Consider the following 19,093-nt stretch of genomic DNA (forward strand, 5'->3'; position numbering starts at 1 on the left):
TGATGTGGACAATCCAGAAGGATCAATGCCAGATTATGCATTGCAATGGGCAGATCCTGTAACTCACTTGCTTCTTTTTGAGAGGCAGAACCTCCTCCTTTAAAGATCCATCTTCATCCCAGACCAGTGGTGCTCTGTTTTATGGACGGGCTTATGGAAGGAGTTTGATCAACTGTTTTCAGTGGAGTCCTCTGTACTCTACCAAATTCCCATAATCACCAACATACCTTACTGTAGGACTTGGTTTCAGAGTAACGGCCGTGTTAGTCTGTATCCGCAAAAAGAACAGGAGTACTTGTGGCACCTTAGAGACTAACAAATTTATTTGAGCATAAGCTTTCGTGAGCTACAGCTCACTTCATCGGATGCATGCTTGGGTTGTTCCTGTGGATTGGGGTAGAACTTGTCAGGCACTCAAAGGCTATGCTTTCTGATCTAGTTCCTCCTGGATATCATTAATAGTGTTTTCAGCTAGTTCCTGTTTGGGACAGGCATCAACTCTTGAAGTCCACTAGGGTTGCCAAGTGTAGGGGGGCTCATCCCACTTTGGCTAGGTTGTTAAAGGCTATAGCCTATCTCAGACTTTGCTCGGTGGGTAGCAAGCCCTGTATGCAGACTTTGCACTCTTTTCTCTTTGGTGCCCTCCAGTATGCTTTCCTTGTGTGTGATGTTACTTGAAGCAGTCACTTTGTTCTGGGTGGTGGGGTAACTCATGGCTCCTTCCTCTGCTATATCTTTTCAGTTCTCCATACCTGTTATAGTTTTCACATCAGCATGACTACCTCTTTCCATATTTAATCAAGTTATTTCTTTCCCTAAATTCTGCCCTAAAGCAAGGCACAGACTATCTTCCTCAGTATTTGGAGGGTTCTTTACCTAAATGCGTATGAAGTGTTCAGGTGACAATTTTTGTCCTTTGAGTGCCCTTGCAAGGGACTTAAAGCCTCCTGGTCATTCACGCCTCCTGGAGCTTTATTTCTTGTCAATACATTGGTAAGTCATCTTTACCAGTCCAGATGAACCTGTTCCGTCAGACTAATGATCACTTCCTGGTCAGCCCTTGTTACAGGGTCGGGCTAGATGGCTATAGGAGAGTAATAGAAGGCAGATATATTAGCCCCTGGCTAAGTAGGTCCCTTTTCCCTGGGTAAGGTAACAGGGATGGTTCCAGAACAATCAGGAACCTTCTGGAGACAATTAAGACAGGCTGATTAGAACACCTGCAGCCAATCAAGAAGCTGCTAGAATCAATTAAGGCAGGCTAATCAGAACACCTCGGTTTTAAAAAGGAGCTCTGTTCAGTTTGTGGTGTGCGTGTGAGGAGCTGGGAGCAAGAGGCACTCGGAGCTGAGAGTGAGAACGCGGACTGTTGGAGGACTGAGGTGTACAAGCATTATCAGACACCAGGAGGAAGGTCCTATGGTGAGAATAAAGGAGGTGTTGAGAGGAGGCCATGGGGAAGTAGCCCAGGGAGTTGTAGCTGTTGCACAGCTGTTCCAGGAGGCACTCTAGACAGCTGCATTCCACAGCGCCCTGGGCTGGAACCCAGAGTAGAGGGCGGGCCCGGGTTCCCCCCAAATCCTCCCAACTCCTGGTCAAACACAGGAGGAGTTGACCTGGACTGTGGGTTCAGAAAAACAGCCAAGCTGAGGGCTGCCATGAAGCTCCAAGGCGAGCAAATCAGCCAATAAGTGCAAGACCCACCAAGGCAGAGGAGGAACTTTGTCACACTCTCCATAGAAATGCTTTGCAGGGCAGCTCACTGGAGCTCAGTCAGTGCTCAAACAATGTACTGCCCTGAGCCTCTGCATCAGCCAATGCATCATTTGGACACAATGGTCAGGAAATCAGACTTTAAGGCTAGAAAGAAACATTCTGATCTTTCAGTCTGACCTCAGCATAATGTAGATGATTGAGTGCAACCAGTCATTAGTATTAAGTCTGCAACTGGAGGGAGAAATCTCACTGGCTGTGTATATTACAGTGACAAACTAGAGGACTTTTCATTGTGTATCCAAACCAGACTCTGCTCTCATGTGTTAATGGATAACTACTACTGTTATCCAGAGTCCATGTAAGATCTGCAGATGGTAGGTTCAGTTAGAATAGACAGTGAACTGTCAGCAGGGGAAACACAGGTAAAAGTTAATGGATGGTAAAATTGCTTTCTTTGTCATGTGTCTCAAATTGTCTTAAAGCTAAAGTAGGTCACTCCATGAAGCTGTGCCTGGTATTAATTTGGTAGATTAGACTTCCTTTCTTCTTGCCAAGTACTGTGGAGGCCTGGTTTTAATGCAGGGGGATTGGGATAAACTTGATCCATAACCTTAGCAACAGAAACTAGAATAAAGGAATAAATACACCTAGACATCCAGCTTCCTAAAGAAAACATTCTTCGATCTATGCAGTTTCATTTTTGGCATTCACAACAAACTGTGTACTATGGGGTTCAACATATCTAGTCCTTTTAGTTTCAAGGCACACTCTTGTTTTTAATGCATTGCACCTGAAGCAGGATGCATGTTGTAACAATGCTTGCAGAGACTGGCTTTAACAGTCCAAAGATAAGTATTGTCTGAAATATATCTATACCCATGAGAAAACTTTCCTCTTGGAGTAAGGTGTGTACCAGTTCCTGCAGGGCAATTTCTTGGTACTAGATCATAACTTGTAAAGACTTGCTGGGATATTTTCGTACCATTCCTTCATCCATACTCATTAACCTTGAATTTTGTTGAGGATTTTCTCTGAGAAGACCAAACTAATAACCTTTTTTCCTCTTCCTGAACTAATTGTAAGGGGAGAGACTATGTATTCTGGAACAGTGAATGCTTTTCCAAGTCAGTTACCATGTAGTCTAATGAAACAGAAATTTGACAACTTGTATCCGTAATATAAAGTACGTACACAACATTACATGCTACCTGTAGGCATCAATCCTATTGATGAACAAAATGTTCCTAAAAACTAGCAGCGTGAGTAGCTGGCTAACTTTGAGAATTTGGGATGGGTCTTTTGACTTAAAGAGAAATTCTTTATCAAGTCTTCATAATACAAAGAAGCTTGGCAATTAGATTTGCTCTGAAGTAGGATCTTTTGATTGGAGAGGTGTTTTCCTCCCTTCCCCATCCCCTCCATGGGAAGGGGATGGTTGGAAAGAGTGTTGGGTGTGTAGAGAAGAGTGAAAATGGTTAAGACAGATGTTGGGTATAGATGTGGACAACAATAGGAAAAAGCACAACTGGATCTAGTCACATCTGGCTTTATCCTGCTTTCTTTGTATACCATTAATCCCTTTGTCTCCCTACAGTGCTTGCCATTAAAAAACCAGTGCTTTCCAACAGTGTTACATGAGGCTGCTTTCGTCTATTCTTGATAAAAATCAAGTGTGATTGTCCTATTTATCATATGATGATTGCAGGTAAATGTTGACTTTTATTTAACTGTCACATCTGTGCATCGGTGGACTGATTGCTGGTTCTGTTTGTTGTCACAGCATTGATTTATTCAAATCTCGTAGCTTGGGAACTTGCCCAGCTGCACTGCAAAAACCTGAATAGCACCAGGCTGTAGTGTAGCACTGCTGATACTCAGAAGCCTTCTTATCCCTGTAGCAAAGATTGTGCAGGATCATGGTATGGAGGCCAAAGTTTAAATTGGGTGAGATGACAGGGAGAAAAGCATAGAAACCAGAATATGAAGGTCCTATGATTGCCTATTGGCAGAAGTGGAGTAGGCAGGCGTTGCTACAGTAACACATGTTGCCACTGGTGGAGCTGCAGCCAGCCTCCTGGAGGCTGAAGCGCACCTGGCTGCGACCAGTACTCCTTGCGGAATTCATGTCTCCTGCAGATATTATTTTTCTGCAGGGAAGCAAAGATAACTTTCTGATGGGGAAGCAAAGGGAAGCCACAAGAGTGGTCATGCAGCCCTCCCCAGCAGTGTTTTTGGGTGCCCAGAGCAGCTGGCAGAGAGATAAATAACCATGTGGGGGGAGAGAACGGGGGGACACAGTGCTGGGGACACCCCAACCTATGGCTCCTACCCTATGCTGGGCTCAGCTGCTAGTCCTGGCTTGGCTGGCGGTTGGAGAGGATGGGACTTCATCTTCCCCTGCATGGAGCAGCGGGGGCTAGGTCAGATCCATCCTCGGGAAGCTCTGCACCCTCCCCTGCTTCCTGCTCCCATTACTCCTCAGCTGCAGGGGGAGGGGTCACTGTATGGGGAGTTGCTCCACTGTTCACCTAACCTCTGTGCATCTAGACCCCCCCAACGCGTCCTGCTGAGCCTCACCTTCCCACTCACCTGCACCTAGACCCACTGCAGAGTCCTATTATTCCTGCATTTGGAACCCCCCAACTAGCTCCTGCACCCAGATCCCCCCTACTGCACCTAGATCCCTGCACTGAGCCACCTGCACCCAGATTACCCCACATGGAACCCTCTCAATCCACATCTGGATTTCCCCTCCCCCCCAAACTCCTCCACACTTGGATCCTGTTGGGCCAAGCCTGCACACCCACACCTGTTGTGGAGGGGCAGGCCCAGCCCAGCCCTTGAACTGTGTCAGGGTCGGGTGCAGCCTCATTACTGAGTTAATATCCCAGGCAGGAGCTGCAGCATGATCTCCCACCTCTATGCAGCCAGTGGCCCATGCTGGTGCCTCCACCTTTCTGACAAATAAAATTTGCAGGATTTCAAAATACTGTGCGAAGAATTTTTTTTGTGTGCGTGTGCACGCGCACGTGGAACTCCCTTGGGAGTATACCAAGGGACTGCTGGCCCTACAGCACAGACTGCAGGCAGCAGAGGGAAGAGGAACAAAAGAAGCAGGGAATGCAATCCCCTGTGGGACAATTTCAATTCAGCCCCACAATGGCAAAACATAGGGTTGTTGGCACAATTCTGCTGCCTCTGCCTGGGCCCAGTACAGCTGTGTCAGTGGGGTGGCTCCAACCCTACTGACAATTTTGGGGCAAAGTGGAAAATCTGGAGGGTTGCATGGGAAGGAGTGTTCTGAGCCCGTCAGTGTTGGGTGAATGAGGGTTCAGAGCAAGGGGCATATTTCTGAGCTATTAAGTGGTTAAATAAGGAGCTGCACCTTGGATGGAGTGGGGCGGACAGCATGTTTCTGCTCGGGTGGGGGGAACTGAAGGGGTTTGGAAGGTTCTGGGCAGAGAGTAACTGTCACTTGAAGCTGTGAATGAATTGGTGCTGTGGAGCATAGAGGAAAATGGTAAGAGATTCTGAAATAAAGGGTGAGGTTGGAACTGAGGGGGTAGTAAGGGGGTAGCAGAGACAATAATACTGTTCTCATTGTGATGGGGCAAGGCCAGATGGCTATAGAAAAGTAGTGGGAGATAGATATATTAGCTCCAGGCTCAACAAATCCCTGGTACCAGGATAAGTGTAATGGCAGCTGCTCCAGGTCAATTAAGACACCTGGGGCCAATTAAGAACTTTCCAGAAGGCAGGGAGAATGCTAGGTTGATTGGGACACCTGAAGCCAATCAGGGGCTGGCTGAAACTAATTAAAAGCCTCCCAGTTAGTCAGGTGGGTGTACATGTCAGGAGCTCTGGGAGGAAGTTGTGCTGTTGGAAAGGCTGTGTAGTACACACCATATCAGGCACAAGGAAGGAGGCCCTGAGGTAAGGGTGAAGTGGAGCTTGAGGAAGTGAGGGCTGCTGTGGGGCAAGTAGCCCAGGGAATTGTACATGTTCTGTTTCTAAAAGGTCAGCTACCCTAGCTGATACTATTAGGGTCCCTGGGCTGGAGCCCGGAGTAGAGGGTGGGCCTGGGCTCCCCTGCCCCCCCTTTGCCCCCCGATTAATCACTGAGACTGGGAGATAACAGATTGTGCAAGGAAGGATAACTTCTCCTCACCTCCCTCGCTGGCTTATGATGAAAATGGCTCAGTAGACTGTGACCCTTGTCTCTGGAGAGAGAAGGGTTACGTGGAGGGTCACAGTGAGCCTCTGAGGCTAGCGAAATCCGCAAGGAAACGCGGGACCCATGGAGGCAAGGACAGAGCTTTGTCACATCATGCTCTGTCCCACTTGTTCATTCTGGAAGGGGAGGTGATGGACAGGGAATAGTGAAACTGTTTTCTTCTTGCTTACCAAAATATTGCCGTGTAACACTCATGACAATGCACTAGTTTTATTTTGAAAACATTAACTTGTAGGGGTAAGGGTGTTTGTGTACACACAAGCTGCTGCTTACAGCTCCACCATATTTTTGGCGTGAGCTGCTACTGGGTCCTAAATCTGTGCTAGAGAGGAACATTTTCATAATGACTTGTGGATAAATGAGCTAATATTATAGAAGGCCATCTCATGTATGGAATGGGGTTTTGCCTCGAGTCATGTTATCCCTACAATCAGTGTGTCTCAAGCATTCTAGACTACTGTACTTCTTTCAGGAGTCTGATTTGTCTTGCATACCCCAAGTTTCACTTCATTTAAAAACTACTTGCTTATCAAGTCGGACTTAAAAGTACGAAAGTCTCACAGCGCACTGACTGAAATTGCTTACTTTCTCATTTTTACCATATTATAAAATAAATTGGAACATAAATATTGTACTTACATTTTACTGTATAGAACATAGAGCACTATAAACAAGTCGTATGAAATTTTAGTTCTGATTTCGCTAGTGCTTTTTATGTAGCCTGTTGTAAAGTTGGCAAATATCTAGATGAGTTGATGTATCCCCTGGAAGACCTCTGTGTACTGTGAGGGGTTGAGATCCAGAGCCCTATGTAAAGAGAAGTACTTAAAGGAACAGCAACAACATAACTCACTTGTCTGAGAACTCTCAACGCTATTATTAGTAATACCCCAGACTCTCATAATGAAAACTTGTCTACATTTTTATTTCCTTGTTTAGTATATTTGACAGATGTTTGTGAATTGATAGTTTAAATATTTTCCCTCAATAGTTTGCCACTCTACTTTGTTAGACCCACAAATGGAAGAGAAATATTTTGAAAAATAAATGTCTGGTAACACTTCATTGATAGTGGGACTTAAACGTTTGTGTAGAGGCTCATCTGTTCTTTGTGTGTAGTTGCTCTGATAAGCACTATAAAAGCAGATAGGATTAATAAATTTCAGAAAGCTAGCTGAGCTAGACTGTAGCACAGTCTACTAGTAGACTTAGTAGAAAAATCCTTGGAATTCTCAGCTAGTTGTCTGAAATTTGTTAATCCTGCCTCTGTTTTTATAGTGCTTATCAGAGCAACTACACACAATTACAAAAATATTTAAAGATGAGTCTGCTGGGAACAATGCCTTTGTGCATCATTTCCCATGATTTACTTAATATTCTTGACATCTACTGAAAATGTCTCATATTAGAGAAAACAGTTAAGGACTGCATTCATTTTAAAATGGCCAAAACTGCCTTCTCCTACAGATTAAAAGTAGATACATTTTGTCATGTCTCTAAAATTCAAAATATCCTCTTAAAATTATTGAACAAGTTTTAACCCTTCCAGATAGGGACAACTATTTTTTTTCACTTTCATTAAAAAAAAAAAAATCCAGGAATCCCAACTGTAATCTTAGAGGTGTAAAACTGTCAAGATTCAGAACTGGTTCTTTTTCATGTTTGAGTTTTTCTCTGCAGTTCTAAGAGAAACATTCCCAACCATCTTCCTTTGTGCACTTAATCTACCCAAATTTCCAGCTGGGAAAAGCCACAAGGCTTGTATTCCTGCATGTCACAAAGCTCCATGAATTGTGGAAGCTTTTCAATCAGTCCTAAACCTGAAATATTTAAATATGGCTTTGGTAAATGATGCTTTACCCTCAGAATTGGAATCTACCTTTAATCCTAGTGTTCAGTTGACAGTAAAGCATGAAAAGCAGAATTATAAACACAGGTCTCTAATCAATGTGGAAGTATGTTGGTACCGAGTATCTTTCTTCCTGTCACTTTTGATGAGGGCTGGGATTGTATAGGTTTTACAGAGGAAATGTTTAAATTGAGATTTTATGTGGGGAGGATGGAGGCATAGATCTGGTGAGAGACAATCTAACTTCTGACTACTTGATTTTTTTTTTTTTTTGTCTCAAGCATATTTTCCCAGTAAGGCTTCTGTAGTACAGGAAGTTCCAATGTCAGCATCAAGAAGCTTTTAAAGTTTATTTTAGCCCATGATGATCTGCTCAAGACACACAAGTGAGGTTGACTTTTTGGTTTAGATCATGAAGTTTGAGCTTAGCAAGTCTTGATAAATGAACATTGTTATGTGAATGTTTTTCATTCTGGTACAAGAGGTACTTTTAACCTACTTGACACTATGTAGTTATTACATACTGGTTTTTTTGTTTTGTTTTTTTTGGTTAAAGTTCTAAGCAGTAGCCAACTCATTACTCCAGGGATGAGGAATGCAGTATTTCTCACTCGACACTACAGTAACTAGAATAAATAATGGATTCAGGCTTATTACATTGACAGGATGGGTGACTGCTTTTATTCTTTATAACACTGCTTATTCTATATCTGGCCTAGTGTCTTCTGACTGGCCATGCTGTTCTTCCAATGATACTAGCGAATATGCCATATCTGCCTGTTTCTCTCTCAATAGTCTTGGGACTTTTTTCTGTGCTGTTCCCTATCTAAGGAACACCCTTTTTCTGATCTGGTTTGTAAAGTCACTACTATCCTTTTTAAATATCTCTTGAAGTTCCACTTCGTTATGCCTACAAGAAACTTGTTAATTAAGCTTTCTACTTAATTCTATATAGAGTTCTCATGTAAAAAAAACCCTGTTCCCTCATGCTATGCACTAGAGTTTGCTAATTAACGGTATAATCTTAATGAGGCTCCTCCTTTTTGTTCCCTGATCTTACGTCATATCTGAAATTGGTCTAACTTCGAGGGGCAAGGATCCTGTCTTACCAGTATTGGGAGGCTTCAGCACATATATGGGGTGCTGTTAAAATATAACAAACAACTGTAGTAACATGAGGGAATTGAGATGTTTATATTTTTAAGCATGGGAGATTTGGATTGAATTGGTAGTTGTCAGACTTCCTTTGTGAATTTTGGTAAGTGAACTTCTCAGTGCATTTGTTCCCTTTGGGGGTACCTCTTTTCCTTTTACAAGGGGCCTTCTGAGGATAAACTATAAATGGCTGGGAGGTGTTTCCGATACCAGCATAAGAGAGGGGGCATATAAGCACTTTAGAATGCACTTGTAGTATGTAGTCGAGGAAGCTCTAGGATTTTCATGAAAATTCAAATAAGTTAATGTCATAGAAACATAGAATATCAGGGTTGGAAGGGACCTCAGGAGGTCATCTAGTCCAGTGGTTCTCAAAGGTGGTCCACCGCTTGTTCAGGGAAAGCCCCTGGTGGGCCAGACCGGTTTGTTTACCTGCCGCGTCCGCAGGTTCGGCCGATAGCGGCTCCCACTGGCCGCGGTTCATCGCTCCAGGCCAATGGGGGCTGCGGAAAACGGCGCAGGCCAAGGGACATGCTGGCTGCCCTTCCCACAGCCCCCATTGGCCTGGAGCAGCGAACTGCGGCCAGTGCGAGCTGCAATTGGCCGAACGTGCAGACGCGGCAGGTAAACAAACTGGTCCGGCCCGCCAGGGGCTTTCCCTGAACAAGCGGCAGACTGGCTTTGAGAACCACTGATCTAGTCCAACCGCCTGCTCAAAGCAGGACCAATCCCCAATTTTTGCCCCAGATCCTTAAATGGCCCCCTCAAGGATTGAACTCGGAACCCTGGGTTTAGCAGGCCAATGCTCAAACCACTGAGCTATCCCTCCCTCCTACTTGAGATGGTATGTGAACTTGAGATGATTCTCCAGGTGAGAGGAATAAAAATACTGAACAAAAGGTTAGTTATGATGATACTGAGGAAATACTTTGCATTTTTATACTGCCTTCAATCTAGGAGCTCAGTGTAGCTTCAGAATGTTCTTGGAAGTTAGATAAGTATTCTACAGCTGGAAAACTGAATTAAGATTAAGTGATTTCAGTTTCCAGTAGAAATCTGCAGCAGAGCTGAGAATAAAACACAGGTCTCATGACTCCATCCTGTGCTTTGAACCAAATACCATATTCCCCCTCTGGAAGAGGTATGTTAATACTTTTTTAGCCACAAGGTGAAGTGGCTGAATTAACCACATTCCAGAGTGTAGGAACTAATCCAGGAAATATTTTGAGATGTAATTATTCAGTTTTTTCATAGCATTTATCATTCTGCTCTTAAGTTTGTAAATTAGAGGAAGGAACTCTGTTTCCAATTTACAGGTGATACCTGGTTTTTATGGTTTCTTCTTGGAATTAGCTACTTAGTGATCTCAGGCTACTGCCACTTGGAGATTTCCTCCCTAAATTATTTTTTCTAAAACTGCAGTTTGGTGTTCGTTAGTCACTCTTACGAATATTTTCCAAGAGAGCACTGATCTCTAGGGAACCAAAGAAGAACATGGGTCACCTATGAACAGGACCTGTACTTGACATTTCCAGAGCTGGGAACTCAGCACCATTGAACTGGCTATGTTCATATGTTAATTCTCAAAATGACTTTTGTTATAAATCCGCTGCATTCTCAAGACTTCTGAGCTTTGAAAACAAATGAAGGGATCTGGAGATATTTTCAGATGTTAAATTCAGGATGTGCTGTTCACAGGGGTGAAAGTAAGTCTAGGGACTTACTGGGATGGGGCTGGCTCTGGTCCCCAGAAGGGGGCGGGGCTCAGGCAGAAGGGGCGGGGTTGGGGGAGGTCAGAGCCAGCCCCAGCCCACCCTGTACCAGCAAGTGCCTCCTTCCCCATCCCCGGGGTAACAGTGGCAGCTGGGGCCTCTGGCAGCAGTTTAAAGGGCCCTGGGCGGTAGCAGCGGCTGGAGCCCTGGGCACTTTAAATCGTCCCTGGAGCCCCGCCACCACTTCCCCAGGGCTCCGGCCGCCACTACCACCCTAGGCCCTTTAAATCGTCCCCAGAACCTGCTGGAGCCCTGGGGAAGCAGCAGCGGGGCTCCAGCAGGGGATGGTTTAAAGGGCCCAGGGCTCGACCGCCGCTACCGCCCCGGGCCCTTTAAATCGCCGCTCCAGCCCTGCCGCCGCTACCCCAGGGCTCCGGCAGCGGGGCTCTGGCAGCAATTTAAAGGTCCTGGGGGCTCCAGCTGCTGCTGGGAGCCACGGGCCCTTTAAATTGCGCCTGGGGAAGCCGATCCACCCCGGTATGGTGCACCAGCTCTTGCCGGTATGCGGTACCGGGGCATACCGGCTTACTTTCACCTCTGGCTGTTCAAGCAGGGTTTCTGGAAGTCTTTCTCACACTCAGCTTCCAGATCTGTAGGGTGGAAGTTCATGGAAAGAATGAATCGGCCTCTCCTTTTGCTTCCCAAGATGAACCCAGCAAGATCCCCCTCAATGCCTGGCAGGCACACCATTCTTGATACATAGTGTATAACAGGTGGCTAACTGAACAAATACAGATTCTAATGAACATGAAAATAATGCAAATTCAGCTTGTACTGTTTCTATACTACCTGATTCTGGAAGTTCTGTAGTATTCTTACTTTGCCAAGAGTCTAATGTAGACTGTGGAAGAGGAGTCGTATATTTAAAAAAAAAAAAAAAAATCATTTACTAGATCAATTAGAGCAAGTCATTCTATAAAGTAAAAATTATTCTTGACCCTCTTCAGAAAAAAGTTGGTAGAGGTTGCTTTGTGGCTTTAAATTTTCTCTGTTTGGGAGCTGTTTAGCTTCATTTGTTTTCATTTACACCAATCGCAATTCGTACCAGACAGAGGTTTCTGGTGTCATGGAAACTCCCACAAAAGATCCAAACACTCAAGAATGGATTCTAAATGTTTCTATGCTTGCTTAAGTACTTCATTACCTTGTTGCAATAACTTGCAAACCAGAAAAAATCACACAAACCTGGCTCTTTACCAGGTCTCAATTTAAAACTAGAGTGATGTAGTGACATTTTACTCAGATCAGTTACTCTTACAAAATGTACACTTAACATGTCAAAATAAGTAGTAAAACAGCACTTGGTAAAGGGTTTCTTTTTTGGCACACCTGTTGTCACTCATCTAATTTGCAAAATTCAGTAATCTGCAATGCATCTTAATGATCAGGGTGACTTAATGAGGTCCTGCTACACATTTGTAACTTGCGTATACAAGTGGAACATACATAAGAGCATTTATAACTGTTCTTTTGTGTAGTTCAATAGTAAACTAACTAATTACTTTACCTACACTTAATTTTTAGTATTAAACAGGCCAGCATTGCCTAAAACGCCATGAATTGTTTCTTTTTGGCTTGAAACTTTATGGACATAATCTTACAGCACCATCTGGTGTTGAGAAGTGTATTCATTTATGCCGAGATGCATATAAAGTCATGAAGCATCTTCCTTCCTAAATCTCCATGTAGTGTCCTACTTTATAAGACAGCCTAAAGCTTTTATGATCATCATACAAATCTTACGTATTTACAATGTCACTTAATCCCTCATGCCCAAGAGTAAGAGGGGGACTGTTGACATACTTATATGAAAACCAATATGGAATAAACTGAAGTAATTTAAATACCTCGTTTAATCATATGGCAACTAAACTATCTTGTGGGTCTCATACATGGTATTAATCTGAATTATGTGGTCATGGCAAGTGGATAAGGAGAAAGGGGAAGTCCTTTTTTTCTTGGTGAAACTGATGTGCTGTATTTTAACATTGCATGTTCTGTCTAAAACAAAACATGCCTAAGAAGAGATTACATCCAGAGGAAAGGAATTCAGGTAAAACTTTAGTGATCATAATATCCAGAGGCCTGTATCTCTGCACTTCTTCTAAAATAGTATTTAATCTTCTCACTCTTGTTGTTTTGTTTACGTATAAAAAGCTTACCTTACTTGTCCTGTTACAAGGTGATTTGGAAAGCTCAGCACCTGAAATCAGATGTAAAGTGGCATTAATCAGAGCTGGCAAATGACAATCCAGTGATAGTTTAATATACCATTTTTCAATTAAAATTATGGGAACAAGAAAATTCTGATATACATAATTTCTCCTGCGGTCATAATCCTTTATTTTAATCCTAATGCATGTTAGTACAGTTTTCCTGGAATGGAGCTGTAAATCCATTTGGCTAAACATATTCAATTACAGATTCTCTGGCTTAAATAGTAAAGTTGTCCTGTTGATTACTACTCCAGCAAATGTCATCTGAAAGTGACCATAATAACCTATTTGATAGAATGGAGGTATATTTAATACTTTTCACTTTTGTCACTTCTGTTTACAAGCTTCAATTGATAGGACATGGTAAATTATGCAAAAACATCCTTGTGTCAGTATAACTGAATGGCAGCAAAGTTCTGAGAATCCTATTTATCCAATCTTGCAGACCCAGAAGTCTTTTAAGCTATCGTTTGAAATATAGTAGAACTTGCTGTTCTTGTTCATTGCGTGTGCTTGTTCTAGTCGCATATGGCTCAATTTACTTTGCAAAAGAAATTGCATACTGGTGCTATTTGTCCCTCATATGAAAATCAGCATAGGTCATGCTTCAGCCATCGGCATGGAAATATTTTCTGATCATTTATGCTTTCAAAAACAGGAAAGAATCTGAGTGTCTTTTGAGCTAGAGGTAGTATTTAGAATTGCCAGTATAGAGAACTGTAACATGTTTTGTCCTTGCAAGATGGATTTTGACTTTCCCAAGTCAGGCACTTGCACAGAAGCACTGATTTGTGGAATCTGGACAGATCCTATTTTGATCATTCTATCCAAAGTGCACAGATGAAACTGGATACTTTTGACATTGTATTAAAACAGTCTTATGGTAAGTCAAATATTGGACTTAAATGTTTAAGGTGTTGTTTTTACTGCAATCCTTTAAATGATATATGTGGCATAAAATTATTTTCATTTATATATAATAAAATATGCCTTTCTTATTTGGGCCAGACTTTATCCTTATCTGTAGCAGCAGTAGGTGTCCCTTTAAAGTTCTATCTCTTTCTCCGTTAAATTAACAGGAGTGGAAACTTCTTCCAGAGGGAAGCCTGCCTCCATGAAAACATCTCTAGCATCTTGGACCAGTTCTGGCAAATCACTAACTAAATCAAAAGTACCCATTCGGAGAACTCCTAGCATCTCTTCAATCAGTAGTACCCAGAGTGAGCAAAGTACTTGCAGTAATAATTGTAAGTATCTTTGTCCGAGTTCTCTGCTGTTAACAGTTGTTCTCCATGACCAAATCCTTCAATCCTTAGCTGACAAAAATTTATTTGAATGGGATTATTGCCTAGCTAAGGATTACTAGTTTTGGCCCTTAGGAATTTTGCCTTTTTACATGTCTTTCATCCTGCCGTCTTCTCAGTTGAAGGGTCTTGAGACTTGGTGCCTGACTTCGCAAAAATGAACTTCTTAAAAAAAAAAAAAACAAAAAAAAAAAACCAAACACACAACAACTTTCTATGCTCTCTTGGTGCATTCCAAAACTTCCTGGCATTACTGAGCACGATGCTTTCCTTGAAAGGGCTTTTTGTACATGGTGTAATAAGTTCAGAAAGTTTGAGCATTGTGAATTGGATGCCTGTTGTAACACTGAGAACAGTGCAACACAGCCCCTTTTTACCCATTTTTTGGTGAACTATAATTCATATGTTATCTTGGTGTGTTCTTAATGAAATGTACTATACAGATGAGACTTTAACATTTAATTGGTTTCTTGCTTGAAAGTTCTGAAATATACAGTTTCAAATTACTAAACTAAAGTAAATATAATCAGTACATTTGGGTGTACAATTTAAATGTAAAAAGAATGAATTCTTGATAAAATGATCAGTCTAAATTACATATTGTTTATGGTCTTAAACAGTGGATAAACTAATGAAAACTCTTGTATATCAGTTGCAGGAATGTTACAGAATGAAAAACCAGCAAAAAGCAACATAAATTAACCCATAGATAGGGAAAGTGATTCTAACATTAAAGCTATTTAAATTTAAATTCAAATCTCATCTTACTATTATATTGTCCTATTCTGTCTTTGGGGTTGGTGAAGGAAGTTCCTTTTATGCTAAACTACTTAAAAAAAAATCCTGAATTGAAGATGATTCATAGTACATATTTCTTTATCACTGAGTTGTCCTGATTGTTCCTGCTTTTTTTCTTTTCCCCTGAAAATAAAAACCTACCATGAGCTGAAAGGAATACGTATTTTTTTTGTATTAAATTTTGCAACACATTTCTTCTATAATCAGAATGGTTCTGTTGCCCTGACAGCCATGTTGACTTTTGGTGTTCAATTTTTAGTACCATGACTGAAATTCCGAAGGAGGTTGTAAACGCTTTGTGCTCTCTCTCCTAACAAAGAAAGGTTCATCGCTTCATAACAAAGAGATGTATTCCTTTCAGATTAAGCATCCAAACCGATGACTCTTTCTTAGTGTGATTTGCTAGCTGGTTTAATCTGTGTTTGTCCTCTGCCTTGAAGCTTACAATTCTTTCCACTCTAATTCACTAAGAGCAAGCATGAGGAATATGAGAGAGTGAACATGGCTGCAGTCTTTCTGGCTTTAAGCTTGCTTTGATTCTTTTTAAATGACTATACCAGGAGGACTCCGCAGTTGTACAGAAACTGATTTTTCTCCTCATATTTTCATCAATTCTACACTAGCACCACGGACTGATTCAGGAAGCCACTATGATATTACCTTATTGACTTTGCTGGTAGTGGGATCTTACAGCTTTTTTATTATTCCTTTGTTAGCCACGTTTACTGGGAAAAGAAGTAGGTCATTAGCCTTCTTTAAATAAAAGCATGTTTGATTTTTTGTTAAAGTTGGTAAATGTATCAAATTAAATCATTTAATTTGCTAGTTTCCAAGGACAATGCTTAATTTAAATTAATAAATTTACAGAAAATTTTCAAACTAAACCTTGACTTCAATGTTTTCGTGATTGTAATCATGTCTGGATTACATGTGATTAATATTTTCTGTGCAGTGCAATTTTTTGCTGACTTTTTGAACCATCTTGTAGAGAGAATCAGTACAATTTTACTTTTTTCTAGAGGCATACAGAGTATTTCTTGTCCTTATGTGATAGTTCATTAGACAATGACATCAAAATAAAATTGTAATTGGTAAAATCTAAAATTCTTGACTATCAGATTACTGGGACATTCGAGTGTCAAGATGGGATACTTCAGTAAACATAGTGTAATGTAAAACCTAGGATAATATCGTTCTGTTTAACATTAAACTGACAAATGATTTAGCTTGATATTTAAGATTAGTTGATTTTTTTTCTGTAAAAATAACTTCATGAAATATAACCTTCCTGTTGCTGCCTGCTCAGTCCTTTGTTGTGATTTCTCTTAAAGGGTTAAATTTCCTATGATAGTAACATGCTGCCTTTGAGTCTAATGAGCACTTCAGTTTTATGACTCTCTTCTAAGGCAAGTCTGTGTGTGTGAAATTTTGGCATAACGTAATTGTGTATAATAAAAAAGAAAAGCATAATTTGCATGTGAGTTAATTATTTGCACTATTAAATGTGGTTGAGGATTGAAAAATGAGAATTGCAGCACCCTGACCTTTATTTAGCAATTGTGTAGTGTGCACATGGTAAATTGTATTATGATGTAAATAAAGATTGAGAACACAAGTGTGTAAATCATAAGGCTTGCAAGTATGAATTCCAAGTGCTATTTTTTCCTTGTATAGGAGTAATTGCATGCAAAGGAAATGAAGAAAGATGTAGAATTTCAGCAGTAAGATGCTGATCTCAGCAATTCACCTTGAGCCATAGGAATAAAAACCAGTCTGCTTTCACCTTGGCTTGATTTGAACGATGCTGTTCAGTAACTTGGTGGGGCTATTTTACATCTCCTATTACTGTATATAGAACGATTTGGGGGTGTCTCACTGATGGAAGTTTGATATAACAGCAAAATTATTTTTGAGTAATACTTGGATAACTATGAAATTCTCAGGAGTGTAATCAGACTACTATAACTCGTTAGTCTGAACAATGGGCTCAAATGTCTAAAGTGTATATGCATTTTTTGCACATGCCTGACTTGTACTCTCTGAACAAACCAAAGCTGCAAAACTTGGGCTTTGAAATGCATACAATGAGATTAATCTTGGTGAATATCAGACAAAGCTTTGTGCCAATTTATCCGTGTAGACAATATGGAAATACAGAAGCTTGTACTCAGCTATTTGTGATTATATTATAAAATGTTGCTGATTAAAGGTATAGGAAATAGGACCATCAGTAACTTACACGTGATACTTAGTTTTTATAAAACATCTAGCTAAATGTGATAGGCTAATTCTCCAACTCTCTCTCTCTCCATATGATTTTTTGCAATAGCTACAAGTGCCACAATCATCATCAAGAATGGAGAATGGCCTTCAAAAGCTACCTGTCAAAATGGCATTTCTGGATCCATCTCTTTGAAGCCAGTGCCCAGACCTAGAGTGTACTCCTTAAAATCCACTCCAAAAGGTATCTGAATCTTTTTGTACATAATGAAGCTAAAGTAGTTCTTTACTAGCTTACATTGTTTTACATTACTGTTTCCCAAAGCAGTGACTTGCCAGCAGTAGTCCAAGAAACACTTGTTGGTTGTTTTGTGGAAAACTGGCTGATGACATGATGGTGTGTTATTTCCAGCTGTTCACGTTGCATTAAGATGGCCAAAAATATATTACTTCTGCTGTAGTTGCTTGTGCTCCAGAATTACCTTAAAAGACTACTTCCATTTCCAACAGATATTGAAAAGTAGTAACTCTCAGCACCTTCATCAGACTCTAACATAAAATGTGATCTGACCTCATATTCAATTATACCAAACAGTTGCCACATATGACTGTAACAAAACCCATACATTCAACATTATTCTGCCTTAATGTTGCTGAAAGTTTGCCATTAAAGTGTGGGTTGTTGTTTTTGTTTTTTTGCATTAAGCCTAAGTTTGAAGTATTACTGTTTGGTATCTGTTGGAGATGGAGGTGGAAAAGGGCACTTGCCAATGGTTAAGTAAATCAAAATAGAAGGGAGGAGATGGTCTGTCTGGGTGGCTGTCTTCCCCCGACTTGTTACCTGGTAACAGAGCACAACATGAAAGAGCAGGGGTAAGGCAAGAAATGTGTATAAAAGGAGTTCCTGCCCTCAAGTGGGCAAAGAGAACAAGAGTATGTCTACAAAGCAAAGAGAGACCTGTGTCTGGATCGGGCTCACGGGGCTGTTTGCATTGTTGTGCAGATGTCTAGGCTCTGGGATGATATGGCTGGGGCGGGGTCCCAGAGCCTGGGCCCCAGCCTGAGCCTGGAAGTCTACACTGCAATGAAACAGCCCCACAGTGCAAGCCTGAGTCAATGGGTACAGTCCAGATGTGAGATTTTCTTTGCTGTGTGGACATACTCCAAGTATGGCCTCAAGAGACCATAGCCAGACAATACACTGTTCACATGAACACTTGATGATACAGGGTAGGGGTATATCCCTACTGCTTCCCAAGCTAGACAAATTCAGATTGGAAATAAGGCGTAAATGTTTAACAGTGAAAATAAGTCCTTGGAACAATTTACCAAGGGTCATGGTGGATTCTCCATCACTGACCATTTTTAAATGCAGATCTTCTATAAAACATCCAATCTTCTCTAGGAATTATTTTGGGGAAGTTCTATGGCCTACGCTATACAGGTCAGACTAGATAATCACAATGATCACTTCTGGCTATGGAATCTATCCATTCCCATCCCCGCTCATAAAAATGCTGCGTTTAAGATTTGACCAGGATGAAGAATAAGTATGAATGTAAAATAGGGAAGGAAACCTTGACTTTCCATTTTAGAGCTTTTTTTAAAATGCTCCTCCCCAAATTAATTTTAGGTGATTGTAACCCTTCTGCCAGTCAGAGTTGGCAGTAACAAGGGCCGGGTTCGGTATCCAGGGATTCCTTTTCACCAATACAGCACAAAACCAGCTTAAGCCCCCACCCAGTGACCTGGGACAATTGCACACCACCCCCTGGGCGCCTCTAAGAGGCAATACTTCCCCTCTCGCAAGCACAAAGTCTAAGTATAGC

At 41.4% G+C, this 19,093-nt stretch overlaps 1 protein-coding gene across 4 annotated transcripts in view; it reads left to right on the forward strand.

Annotated features, from left to right (window-relative positions):
* MTUS1 (microtubule associated scaffold protein 1) overlaps window positions 1–19,093 on the forward strand; it is a 190,351-nt gene that overhangs the window by 44,097 nt on the left and 127,161 nt on the right. For 3 of the 4 annotated variants that reach the window (XM_074951328.1, XM_074951327.1, XM_074951326.1), the window contains exons 4-5: window positions 14,022–14,189; window positions 17,374–17,508. In XM_074951328.1, coding sequence (XP_074807429.1) covers window positions 14,022–14,189; window positions 17,374–17,508 — 303 coding nt within the window. Of the gene's footprint in view, window positions 1–14,021; window positions 14,190–15,337; window positions 15,782–17,373; window positions 17,509–19,093 lie in introns of those variants that run through there. The other variant, XM_074951329.1, reaches the window with a different exon arrangement.

The sequence above is a fragment of the Natator depressus genome, chromosome 4 (genome assembly GCF_965152275.1).
Source record: "Natator depressus isolate rNatDep1 chromosome 4, rNatDep2.hap1, whole genome shotgun sequence".
Classification (NCBI taxonomy): domain Eukaryota; kingdom Metazoa; phylum Chordata; order Testudines; family Cheloniidae; genus Natator; species Natator depressus.